Genomic DNA, 13,224 nt, shown 5'->3' on the forward strand with positions numbered 1-13,224 from the left:
AAAACAAAATAAAATAAAATAAAAATTATCCCTACTTCAATCAAGCGATTCTTGCCTCAAAATACTCTCAGTTTTCACCCAAAAAGAGAACCATTTTCAGCAACACATTTTATATGCTTCTCCTTTACTTCAAAGTACATACCCTTCTCAAGTAAATTACCTTTTAAAGTGTTGTACTGGATCAAGACATCGAACCTAGATTATAGTTTTGGTCAATGTAAAATTGGCAAATAGAATATTATGCAATAATTCGCAAAATTTGTCAAGAATTGTGCTTGTTTTTTCTTAAATTAACAACAATAATGTCAATATCGTGTTTATTTAACAAAGCAGCCTGCATGCCAGGTGATCCTCTTTAGTCGTGTTAGGTTTATTAAAATACAAAAAAATATCATTAAAACGATACTTATATGACGCATCATTGTTCCTTCCTTTCTTATCGTATTGGAATTTGTATACCATCCGCTACAAAATAAAACATCTACATACGACAATCAAATTTTAAACCTCTGCTTACATGAATCTAGTAGCACGACAAGCTAAGGTTTGAAAACATGTTAATGAAATCAGTGACGTCCATTTTCAAAACAATTTTCACACTCAAGAATTCACAACTTGGCAGCCACTCATCGCTTTCTGAAAAGTCAAGTTTTGACATTTGGCATTAGGGAGTCTCAGATTTTAGCTCCTCAAATATTGTCTAAGAATATTTATTATATATTAATTTTGCTTTGTTTTTCTCAATAAACCTTCTAATTTTCATATTGTCTACACGGTTAAGTCATATTCCACTCTTCCAACGTATTCATACAAACTATATTTCTTCTTTCAATTTCCAGCTCCAAATCTTTATCACAGTCATGAGAGTTTCAAAAATCTCAACCCCTTTTCTGATTCTCATTATCTTGCTCCTATCGGTGCAAGATTCATGTTCAATCTCTCGTTTAGACAACCATGTAAATTTGGAAAACAGATCATCAGAAAAGAAGATTTCATCCATGTTTATTCAGAGTTATTCTGCCATTCTTTCTTCTTTGAATTCAAGGAAGAGTAAGTTCAAGCAAATTCATGCAGTTTCTCATAGGCTAGTTCCTAGTGGACCAAACCCTCTTCATAATTGATCATGTATACATGGTTCTAGATGGCATGCATATATAAATAAAACAAGAGTTAGTGTTCATCAAGAGTTTCGTTGCTGCTAGGGCTTTTTTCAGAGTATGTGCAAGTTCTTGAGTGATTATAGTCTTGTAGATAGGTAACTATATAAAATTTGTGTTTTTTATCTGTCTGGTTGAATATGCATGTATTTACTATATCTTGTAATCATATTAAAGTTATGAATTCTTTCTTGGTCTTGTTATACTTAGAGCACAGTGCTTTATGTGATTTTATTTATATATGCTATGTTGGATGCTTCATTTCACATCTTAATTTTAATTCCAAATAGATTTTCTCTTGTGTTTCTCCACTACTTGAGAAGTCCAGAAATTAGTAATTGCTAAACACCTTTTCCTGTTGAAAATGTATTTAGAAATCTAAATGTGAATTAAAAATTTCATATTAAATAAAAATAATAAAATTAAGTAACATATAAGAAAAAATAAGTTTTACTATAAGATTTGAAGTTAAAAATATTTTCATAATCTTTTATATATTTAAATCATGTCCCATTTTTCGTAATTAATTCTCTAATAACTGGTTGTACTTTTTTAATTGTAATGCACATGGTTCTTAGAAAGTATCACCAATACTAACCTTTTATAAGCCATTGGCAGCCACTCCAATAATGACATTCGAAAGTAGTTTCATGTTTATTCATACTCACTGTAGAGCTTTTATATTCTTCAATAAAAAAAATTGCTACAAATAACCTTTTAAGTGATTATAAAATTCAATAAATTTATTATATAAATGCAATAAAATTCTTCGTAACGAATTATACTTTGTATATGTAGATAAAAAATAACTGTAAATAAATTTACTTTTCGTTTCTTTGAGAATGATACAACAGGTAAATTGTATTAGAATGATTCTAAAAACGATTAGTTTTTAAAGTTTCATAAAATTATCAAAAATTTATTGACTAAAGTTAACATGACATTATGAAAATATGTATAAAAAGTGGCAGAGGTATTTTGTTTTCTCGGTGAAAGACAAACTTCAGTTGTGAGTGATTCCGCAAATGAAAAAGCTCAATTGAAAGTGCAACGAGAATTGCTTCCTACACCCTATATTTTCTTCCTTCACTCTATATTATTTAAAAATCCAATTATACCCTGCTGTAATTATAGTTCCGAAATGATATAGGATGCACCAAGAAAACATGGGTGCAGAACGAAATTCCCAAGTGCAACGTCTCAAAGTGATTGTTGGGCAATAGCTAATGGGCTGAAAAAGGCCGGAATAAAGTATCGACGGCCTATTAATTTGATATTACTCTTTGCATCTCCCGTTAATTTTTTGTAGTTGTTTTTTAACAAGGATATACACAGAAACTGATTTTCGTAACTTTAAATTATATGGAAGTTAGTTTTCATAATGTATTAAAGTTAACTACTTTACAGGTTTTCGATAACATAATGTTGCAATATAATATGGAAGCTAGATTTCTAAGTATTTTGACAAAATTTCATTGTGGAAACTAGTTTTTACTTAATTTATTATCGTGTTTAAAATTTATTATGAATTGAATAACTTGTTAATAAAAAATTAAATTAATGTATTTAATTCAATTGAATTTGGCGTTTATTTTTTTATTTATTTTAAACAGCCTTAATAGTTTAATAACATGACAAATAAACTATTGATGCATTTATCCCACTCATTGCTATAATTAATTGTGTATGTAAGTCCAAATAGACTCAAATAGTTAAGGATCAAAATATGAGATATGTTAACATTTTAACCACCCTTAAATAAATAAAAAATAATATTTATGTGATAGATATACGATTATGATAAAAACATAAATAGTTGATAATATTTATATGTTAATATATATATATATATATATATATATATATATATATATATATATAAAGTTATAAATATATTATTTTTATTCACAAATGTTTACTCAAAAGTTGTTTACTAACTTAAGTAACAAGAATGGTGGACTTTCCGCTCTTTGATTCAAGACTTAATCACAGGTGGACAATCAGATCAGTTCATTTTGAAGACTATTCGGTTAAACACGATTGTAACATAAAATTTTAGTAGTTTAAAATTAATAAAATAGAACACTTTATTATAGTATCCAAAATAGGCAATCTAATGTATAAAGTATATTAATGCATTTTTACAAAAAGGTAAAATTATAAAATATAACATTTATACACTTAAACTAAATCAATAAGCTCTATACAAAAACTAACCCAAATTAAAGCTTTTCGGACCTTTTACTACTCTCCTCATCTTCTAGAGTTGTCTTTAAACCTGTAATTTCATGTGCTCCCATCGAATATGTGATCATCGCAAAACAAAGAGACAAACAAACGATAGACAATACAAAACACACAAAAGGGTAAAGCTATTGTTAAAAGGGAAAACTCTAGAAATAATTAAATAACGTCAAATGCACACAACCACAAGTATAGTATATATAGGGATATATGCACACAAATCAGTTGACACGAAACTTAATTATCCGGATACATGCACTTGACATCAGAGGTGGTGTGCACCCCCAACTCTGCAAAACTTGGCCTTAAGGGATTATCGACCAATCACACATAAGATAAATCTCCTTCGTGCCTAGGACAAAACAAGTCTATTAACTAGGACCCTGCTACGACTTTAATCACACAACCTATTATATTCTACTTGAGTATGAATAATTATTTGAGTAGGATACCTCTAAATTGAATCCATATACCATATAGAAGTTTTCATTGTAATTCTTTCAATACCATTATACCCACGTTATATTCAATTCAATTTATAATAATGAAGCTGTAAAATATGCTTCACATCAATCACAAAAATAGTCAAACAAAAAAAAACATGCAAATCAGGGTAGCGCTCAGTGTCATTTATCTCACAAAAACTAACGTTCAACGTCATTTATCTCACAAAAACTAACGCTCAGCGTCATTTATCTCACAAAAACTAACGTTCAGCCATATCATGTGACCACTCAACACCAGAATATTATCGATTTTATTCAACCGTTTCTTTAAATTTAAACTTTTTCTCATTTGACCTTTTTTAACTTAACTATTTTTTAATTATAAACTACCTAATAAATAAAAAATATTTTATAATAAAACTTCGAAATTTATTTAATATAATTTATAATAATAAATTTTTTTATTATCGTAAAAAAGTGAAAAATGAAGAGACATACTAATATAAAAACTATGATAACTCTCATATATATATATATATATATATATATATATATATATATATATATATATATCTCAAATGTCAAATTATATTTCTTTTCACTTATAAAAATAACCCACAGTGAATGTTTTTCACATTTTTTTATTATTTTTTCTAAACTGGTTTTTTATTGGGCGGATAAACACAAGAAAAAGGAGTCTATTTTTATTATTTTATTTTGTAAAACAGTCTTATTCTTTAATTAGCGTTTGTAACTTATCCCTGAGGCCAAACACCGCAATCCATTTCAAGGTACACAGGTCTCTCTCTCTCTCTCATGCTTTTTTCACTTCCATCTTAGATTTTCAATTCCGGTAGCGAGAAACACGGAACATTGTTTTTTCTTTGGCTCTCTCAATTTCACTGTCAAATTTATCAAAGGTTTTCTTATCGCCATGGATCTTCATTTTTTCATTTGATCTATGTATACCTCCCTTTCTCCTCAATGAGGACTCAGTCAACTATCAAATGCGCTCATTGCTGGTGAATAAAATACTCTCTACAATGAAATCTTATCTTTTCTGTTTGTTTATGAAGTTCTCTACAATCATGCCTTTGGATTTAGTAAATGGAAATTGCATTGTTTCATGCCTCAACGGCTATAGTTGTTCATTCTTCTCCCAGATTGGACCCTAATTCTAATGTTCGATTTAGTTTTTTTTTATTTTTTTTTTCATTTCTAATCGTGTAAAGAAGTTGCCCTTTCTTTCTGATAGCCGTCCCTTTGTCTCTTTTCTTTTTCATAACCATGGAATATGATGCCTAATGTCTTCCATTTGTGCTGGTTGAATCTGTTACTTTTGAAAGATTATCGACTTTGTACCACAGATATGAAAAACTTTGTCCGAGATCAAAGTTTTGGATATTCTTTTTGTAGTTGCAATATACCACAAATTGATGGTAATTTAATTTGGAGTTTCAGAATCGTGTGGTGAGTTTTATGTTCATGCAAATGTGTATACCTAATGATGGATGAATGGAGTGAAAACCGATGATGAGATGGAAGGAAATAACATTACCCTCAACTGGTTAACATTGTGTACACATTACGGTTTCAAAGTCTAAAAGGCATCAGTTTGCACTTCCTTCTTAGGAACCAGATTGAGGGAAACAAGAGTGTTAGATTGAGTTTCCATTCAACTTTTTTAACAAGTGAACTCTAAATGTCTCCTTTTCATTAGGAGGGTATTAGGGAATAATAAGTTGGTTTCATCCTATTCCATCCTTTGTCCCAAAGTTTAGGGGCGGAGGGAGGTGATTGAATGGAATTGAAAACTTAAGTTGCTTTCATCCTTTTCAATCAATTCAAACTGATTACATTTTTTAATTAATATGGCTGCAAAGATAACCTTATTTGTTGAAGACATGGTTGCATTATTTACTAATTCTTCCTGTGAAATAATTTGTTAGTTTAATTTCCTTTGTTCTTTTTTCTTATTTATAATGTATTTGATGAACTTTGTCTGGTGTCTCTTCACAGGCATTTTTGCTGGCTTATATTGAAGTGATTGTCCATGTTTGTATATGTGCACCCAACAGAAATTCTATAATTATTAGTTGATATGGTTCTGTTATTTTTTATTGGAATGCTTGGTTTTTGTGTGTTGCATTTGCTTCTTTATCAAATACTCAATTGATGTGTATACTTATAACTGTAATGGCATTATTTTACTTGTTTTGAATGTTGTTTCGTCAAAGATGTGGCTCTCTTTCCTTAATCGTTCCTGATTGTTTCTTTCTTTTTTTTTTTTTGGAAAGCTCAAGGACTTACCACATAAACTTGTTTCTTTGACCAGTTAACCAAGCCACGCCTGAGGATAGTTTTTTCATACCTTTGATGTTCGAAGGGCTCTTCCATCTGCCAAAATGAAGTAATACTAGCAGTCTGGTTTGTTTTTTTGTGCTTATTTGATTTTGGAATAGAAAATTAATATTACGTGTCTTCCCTTTGTTGTCACATTTTGCAGGGGACATGTAAGATGGAATGAGGCTAATATTGGAGAAATTGAAGCAAATAAACCCGTGAGGCAAAAAATTACTGAACCTAAGACTCCGTATCATCCTACGCTTGATGATGAAAGTATGTAAAGAATATTTCATCTTGTAACTTTACTGCACATATCAAAATAAGTATGTATGGAGGGGCTTTCTATAGAAATAGAGTGCTAGCAACACACTCCTACTTACAGTTAAAATTTCTTACAAAGTTCGAAATCATAAATGAAGACCATTAAACAAGAAGTGTGACTCAAAATGTTGTGATTTACAACATTTTTCTACCAGTAACAAAGAATTGTTTCAGAAAATGTGTTGCTAGCATTTCTCATAGAAATAATATTAGCAGGAAATAAGAGATACTTTATTATTTTTAACTGAACTCTATTGCTTTTTGTCTTTCTGGTAAGTGAGTATTAAATTCTTATCTTTAGTTTGTCTTCCACTTGATTTGGTTTTTTAAATGTTAACACTAAGGGTTTAATGCAATTCTGCTATGGAGTTTGCTGAAGATCCTTGTTTGTACTCTATATTTTAAGTCACTTTATGTGGGGCTACCTTTCATATGAATAATCTTTTAGGTTCTCCATCCCCTGTTCGAGGAGTCTTTGACGAATGTATTGAAGATCAAAATCACTCTGCCAATTCTGAAGGAAATGCTTTCAATAATGCGCTCTCTTCTAGCAGAACAGGAACTACACAATCTGATGGCTGGACATCATCCGAGGATGAGGTACAAGAAACTGAAACTGAAGACGAGGAAGGTAATGATAGATAGTCATATGGTGTTTATAACATTGATCATTACTGCAGATCTCGCGCTTTTTCATGAGAAATTTGTGTCAGTGATCAAGTTTAAATACCCATAATTTATATTTTTTGAGAGAAATAAACAACATCCCTCGAACTTTGGTTCTTAACCAAGCTGGTGGTGTTGTATAATTCATGTAGCTGACCGACCTTACCTTGTGAAATAAGCTTTGTGATGACATGGAAAGAAAAGCTGGAGAGAAGTTAACCTTTTTAATTTTGACATGATATTTAATCTGAGATTCCAGTGTTAAAAGGGGTAATTCATTTAAATTTTTGTAACACAGCTACAGGAAAGGCCTGTGCAGTACAATGAGTTTAGTAAATACTAAACAAGTTGATTCTGTATGTGTAAGTCAGGACTTCGAACAGATCATGATATATCTTTGGTCCTCACCGAGAACTCTGGGCAGTTTTTTCATGCTGCACCCTGGGACCAAAAGGCGGGAGAATGTTTTTTTGTATTGGTAGATTAGCTAATCTAATCTGACCTAGTCTATTTTATTGTTAAACAGATAAAGGTTTGAGTTTTAAGGAACACAGAAAGGCCCACTATGATGAATTCCTCAAAGTCAAAGAGCTGCAACAGAATGCTTCTATCCTAGATGATGCAAGTGACGAGGATAACGGCGCTGAGCTTACCAAGGGGGAGGGGAAAAATAACTCAACTTCTTCAACGAATTGTACCTGAAGGAGGCCGACATCGAGGGAGACAATGTATCTTTCACCAATGCCTCCAGCAAATAAAAACCTTTCATTAGCCTTTGTGTATGATGGGGATTAGCTGTATTATTGTGTCTTTTGTGTGTAAAATATCTTTTCTTTTTTCACCCGGTATGTTCATCCGATCTTGCATGCTCCATTTAGGTTTTAGACTCTCTTGTAATATGCCAAATTAGATTCCCTTTTGGCTAGCACTAAACTTCCTGATTATAACACTCCAAATAACATGCGAGGGGTGATTGCATTGATGTAAGCAGCTAAGGTTGCATGCTTAGACGGATCAAATTGTATTGTTTTTATTAACGAATTTTAACTCTGCAATACCTCAGATGACTTTTTTTTTTAACTCAAAAAGGATAATGGTAGAATAAAGCATTTTCAATTTATTTCTGGCCCTCGGATTTGGATAGAGTGTGTGGATGATTATTCACACACTCAAACAAAATCACACCCATATAAAAAGGGCATAAGTCCAATGAGAGTGAAGAAGAGTGATGGCTTCTAATTCTGGTTCTATCTCCCAAGAGGCTTCAATGGCCACAGAAATCTGCACCCAAATAGCCTCCGTATTCTCAAAGCCCACGCATCCACACCCGCCCCCACTGGACCTTTTGGTCACGGAGCTCGCCTCCGTTGCCTCTCAAAATGGTCGCGTTTTCCTTTACGGGGTGGGCCGCGAGGGCCTCATGCTCAAGGCTCTCTGCATGCGCCTCTTCCACCTGGGCCTCTCGGCCCACTTCATCTTCGACATGACCACTCCCCCCATCGCCGCTGCCGACCTCCTCATCGCCTCCGCCGGGCCCGGAGGTTTCTCCACCGTCGACGCCCTCTGCGCGGTGGCGCGCTCCCACGGCGGAAGGGTGCTGCTCCTTACGGCCCAACCGGAGACCGGGTCGTGCGTGAAACACGCTGACGTTGTGGCTTACGTGGCAGCGCAGACCATGGCCGATGATGCGGACGTTGCAGTGGATACGAAATCTCGACCGTTGCTTCCAATGGGAAGTGTGTACGAAGGGGCGCTGTTTGTTCTGTTTGAAATGGTTGTTTACAAGTTGGGTGAGGCCTTGGGTGAGAGCCCTGAAGCCGTTCGATCACGCCACACTAATCTTGAATGACAGTTATATCAGCCGCTCGATCATGCCATGTGTGTTGCAATACGAAAAACTGTACGGAGATATTACTGTTTAAACACTGGACGATTCATCAAGGATAAATTGTGTTTATTTTAATTAATTATCTCATAGTGTGATTGTGTTTTGTTTGATTACAAGTCAGATACACGTCATATTGATGAATTCTTCAAGAAATAAACTATGAAAAATAAAGTGTTACTTTCTTAATGATTAAATCACCTATGCCTAAAAAGTCAGCCTTGTTTATTTTAGACATTTATTTCAATTATTTAACCTTGTACTGGGTTGAAAAACTTTTAAAAAACAATGATCTATTATTCCAAATTTATTTAAAATGAATAATTGATAATTAATTCTCATGAATTGTTTTACCAAATCACTAACTGTCGCGTGGTAAACAATATAAATTTTGTTGGGGGTGTTTAAAGTAGTGAAATATTGTTTTTGTGGCCTAATCATTGTCCTTTTATTAATCTTTTATCAATGAAAACTGGTTTGATTAACGAGGTTAGTCTGTCACAAAATAATAAATAATGATTACCCAGTCAAAAGATAAGAGCAGAGGACAATTTCATAAAAGTATAAGAAATTAAAATCTAACTCATCAAGAAATTTACACATGACTATTATGATCGATTCGTATTAACACGATGAATAGTGTGACTACCACGCTATTAATCTTAATTCATAGTGATAATAATTAAACATATTAAGAAAATATTATAATGTTAAATATTTAATTTAATAATAAAAATTTATTAGGGATAAAAATATATTTTATTATTATATAATTAACGTAATTCATTTTTAAATAACTAATTATAAAAAGAAATTAGTAAGCATCTCAATCTAATAATTAATTTAAATAATAACTGCTATTTTGGAAATATTTTATATGATATTAACTAAACTGTTTAAAGAAATTGAAAATGTTTTATTTGGATAACAAATTTAAAAAAAATGCATAAGAAAACAAAAAAAGAAGTTGATTTCATATAAAAACACATGAAACCATGTTTTGTCTTATATTTTCTTTGCGTACAGAAGATTAATACAGGAAACCTGTAATTCAGTCACTTGTTTAGAGAAACTCTATTTGTGGTAGTTATGTATACGTACGGTCAAGGAAAAAGTAAAAAAGAAATAAAAGAGAAAAGAGAGGGAAAGCTAAGACTCTTTGAATTGAGAAAACGTGGATAAAAAAAATGAAATTTTATATTAAAATTGAAATTAATTTAATTTTTAAATAAGTTCATGTATCAAAAATTAATTTAATGATATATGAATATTTTTAGAAAATAATTCATTAAATAATATTTCGAAGATAATATAATGTAAAATAATTTTGTAATTAAAATAACAAATGTCATAAAACTTTATTTAAAGAAATTTCATATTTATAAGTATTTTAATTATTATATATCTATAACTATATATAAAGGGGATTCCCTCTTTTGTGTCCACATTTCATAATTCCAACTTTACCCTTTATAATTTAATTATTTATTAAATTTTTAAAAATTAACGGTTACTTTTACAAGTTTTTATAAAATTATTTACTTATCTCCTTTTTCTTTTTTTCTCTTACTATTCATCAACAGTTATTTTTCTCTTATTTTCTCCGTACATTTTATTTTATTTTTTATAAATATACTTTTATTTTGTTATTTTGTTTATTAAATTAATAACATTACAATATCATCAATTATTAATATAATTCAAAAAATGCGTACACACAGGCGCGATAGCGCCTGTGTTTACACTAGTATTTACATAATCATATTGATTATATGGAATCGTGTAATTGATTGTAACCTACCTTTTAAATATTTGTATGACAGTAAAGAAATTATCAACATAATTTTCTCATTATTTTATGTTCAAGGTATGAAATTCTTCATTTTTCTTTACCTTTAGATCCGCAAATAAAAAAATTCTATAAATTCAAATACACTATTAAAGATAGTTTTAGGCATTGCTAACCAGTTTAGCGACAACAAAAAATTGCTAAGAGGTATACCAGTTTATTAATATTAGTGTAAAACTAAGATGCTTATTATACATAAATACGTAGGGTGTTTAAATTTATAAATTTTTTGCTTTATCGATGAAAATGAGTTTAATTGGGAGTGGACTGGATAGAATTTTATTTAAAAATAGATCTGAATAAAATATAAAATTGATATATAATTGAATTTCTTCCATATTTTAGTGTTTAACTTTTGTAGAAGGGCATTGATGGGTAGAGTATTAGTTAGTAGTTTAAGAAAGTATGATAATGAAGATATTTTTTGGTAGTTAAATAAAGAAAAGAGGTGGCCAGCTATCAATATTCCCCATCCCATTCCTCTCTTCCTCTTTCTTTCTTTCTTTCTCTTCTCTTCACCCAACCCAACCCTCTCTTATTTTTCTCTTATTTTCTCTTCTGTTCAGTCTTCATCCACCACCCAGGGAAACGCAAGAGAATGGAATCGACGCAGACCCAAACGACGTCGGTTTGGACGGACGAGAAGCACCTTCACTTCCTGAACAGCATGGAAGCCTCCTTCGTCCGCACAATGCTCCACCACTACGCCGTCCTTTCCTCCCACCCTCCTCTCCGCCTCGACCGCTACCTCCCCGACACCTCCGAATCCACCTTGGATTCCAAGCCCAATCGCAGGCCCAAGAAACATGCTTCTGCACCCCCAGGTTTCCCCCATGCACTTCATTTCCTTTTGCTCTTTAACCCAACAAACAACACGTAACTCAATAAATTCAAATAAAGAGAAGGAAGATGGTGATATGGAATATACCCTAGATATTTGTACACAAAGTAGAATTTCATTTTTCTTTATTCCTCTCCCCTTTCTTGCGTGCCTTTCTTTCTTTCCCTTTTTATATTCCTCATCAACCCTATCTGGGTTTAATTAATAAATAAATAAATTATTGTCGATGATCTTTCTTGTGACAGATTCAATGGGTCCTACTCCCAGGGGCAGAAGATCCAAGAGGAGATCGTCCCATTCCCACTCTCACCTACACACTTCATTGGTGAAGCAGGTGAGTTTGTGAATAACCAACCCCTTGCATGTCTTTCTTCCCCTTTTCCTCCATTCTTATGATGTGGGGGCCTTAACTCACCTTTTCATTCTTCTCACCCTTCGTTCGTCGCTTCTTGTTGTTTTCATTTATACTATATTTGACCCCCACTAAACAAATTCAAGGAAAATTTTTATATTAAAAATTTGGATAAAATTATTTTAATCTTAAATATAATTTCAAAATATAACATTTAACCGATTCTTTTCTTTTCCATGTGTTTTCCATGTGAAGGGGGTCGTTTTGTCTTTTCAATTCCTTGCGTGTTTGGGAAAGAATATTTATTCCATGAATAAAAAACGTTTCTTTTTGCCCTATTTGACATGCTTTTCTGTATTTTGGTACGCCCAAAATTAATACAAACCCTGCAGTACTGAAATCGTGTCCTTCCATAATAACCAGACAGCTCATTTCTTCATTTTAACCAGACAGCTTTAAATTTAAAGTAGGAGCTCAAAGTGTACTGCTACATCATTTCATATCATTTTTTTTTACATTATAGATTAATGTCAACAAATTGCGTTGACATGTATTTTTTTGTGATATTCTTATTCAATGACTCCAAATTATAAAGGTGCATAAATTTGGTAATAAACCTACAGTGTTGTTTACGAGAAGGAGTGATTTTGTTTATGTCCCCCACAGGCCGTAGAAGAACTAGAAACTGGAAGAGAAAGTGGTGGTCCCGTCGTTGCAGGAGGGGACGATGAAAAACCAAGAAATAATGTTTAGGCTTGGTAATCTTCCAGAATACAAAGATTCTTGGATGTTTTTTTTTTCTTTATATTATAATTTTTTTCACTCACTCTGCTTTCTAATTTTTGTCTTGTTTTAACTTGTATTTTTGTTTCTACGGTTATCTTAAAAAGATATTATTGTGATAAGAAGATATTAAAAACATAAAAGTCCCTTATGCATCAACCTAGCTAGCTAAGTTATTTGGTTCATTATTTTATTTGACGTGAAAGAGTAACAGTGGCGCGTAGGTTTTGTGATGAGAGATTAAATAGAAGATAATTTGTGGAAGTTGATATCATAGAATGGTGACATAGATATTATAGAAGAATAGAATAAGATTATATAAAGTAAGATCTGC

General features: G+C 31.8%; 3 protein-coding genes across 5 annotated transcripts; all 3 read left to right on the forward strand.

The window, feature by feature from the left end:
* Positions 1-4,576: 4,576 nt before the first annotated feature.
* On the forward strand, positions 4,577-8,244 carry LOC114191708 (protein phosphatase inhibitor 2-like). Of its 3 annotated transcripts, none has more exons than XM_028081063.1 (5): positions 4,577-4,638; positions 6,183-6,257; positions 6,354-6,466; positions 6,963-7,145; positions 7,707-8,244. In XM_028081063.1, the coding sequence occupies exons 2-5, from the start codon at positions 6,253-6,255 to the stop codon at positions 7,880-7,882; spliced, it is 477 nt and encodes a 158-aa protein (XP_027936864.1). In that variant the 5' UTR covers positions 4,577-4,638; positions 6,183-6,252; the 3' UTR covers positions 7,883-8,244. The 3 variants fall into 3 exon arrangements, with proteins under 3 accessions (XP_027936864.1, XP_027936862.1, XP_027936863.1); XM_028081061.1 differs by having other exon boundaries at positions 4,583-4,646; XM_028081062.1 differs by having other exon boundaries at positions 4,638-4,869.
* Positions 8,245-8,324: 80 nt separating this feature from the next.
* On the forward strand, positions 8,325-9,262 carry LOC114191707 (3-hexulose-6-phosphate isomerase). Its single transcript, XM_028081060.1, has one exon. The coding sequence runs from the start codon at positions 8,409-8,411 to the stop codon at positions 9,027-9,029; it is 621 nt and encodes a 206-aa protein (XP_027936861.1). The 5' UTR covers positions 8,325-8,408; the 3' UTR covers positions 9,030-9,262.
* A 2,097-nt stretch (positions 9,263-11,359) lies between these two features.
* On the forward strand, positions 11,360-13,010 carry LOC114190487. Its single transcript, XM_028079393.1, has 3 exons — positions 11,360-11,738; positions 12,001-12,089; positions 12,774-13,010. Exons 1-3 carry the CDS (start codon positions 11,513-11,515, stop codon positions 12,858-12,860), a joined length of 402 nt encoding a protein of 133 aa, XP_027935194.1. The 5' UTR covers positions 11,360-11,512; the 3' UTR covers positions 12,861-13,010.
* The last annotated feature ends 214 nt before the right edge of the window (positions 13,011-13,224 follow it).

This window comes from Vigna unguiculata, chromosome 7 (genome assembly GCF_004118075.2).
Source record: "Vigna unguiculata cultivar IT97K-499-35 chromosome 7, ASM411807v1, whole genome shotgun sequence".
Lineage (NCBI taxonomy): Eukaryota > Viridiplantae > Streptophyta > Magnoliopsida > Fabales > Fabaceae > Vigna > Vigna unguiculata.

Coding starts and splice junctions, on each gene's coding strand:
- LOC114191708 (XM_028081063.1), top strand. Junction 6,467..6,962: donor TCCTACGCTTGATGATGAAA/GTATGTAAAGAA, acceptor ATAATCTTTTAG/GTTCTCCATCCCCTGTTCGA. Junction 7,146..7,706: donor TGAAACTGAAGACGAGGAAG/GTAATGATAGAT, acceptor ATTGTTAAACAG/ATAAAGGTTTGAGTTTTAAG.
- LOC114191707 (XM_028081060.1), top strand. CDS start 8,409: ATGGCTTCTAATTCTGGTTCTATCTCCCAAGAGGCTTCAATGGCCACA.
- LOC114190487 (XM_028079393.1), top strand. CDS start 11,513: ATGGAATCGACGCAGACCCAAACGACGTCGGTTTGGACGGACGAGAAG. Junction 11,739..12,000: donor ACATGCTTCTGCACCCCCAG/GTTTCCCCCATG, acceptor TTCTTGTGACAG/ATTCAATGGGTCCTACTCCC. Junction 12,090..12,773: donor ACACTTCATTGGTGAAGCAG/GTGAGTTTGTGA, acceptor TGTCCCCCACAG/GCCGTAGAAGAACTAGAAAC.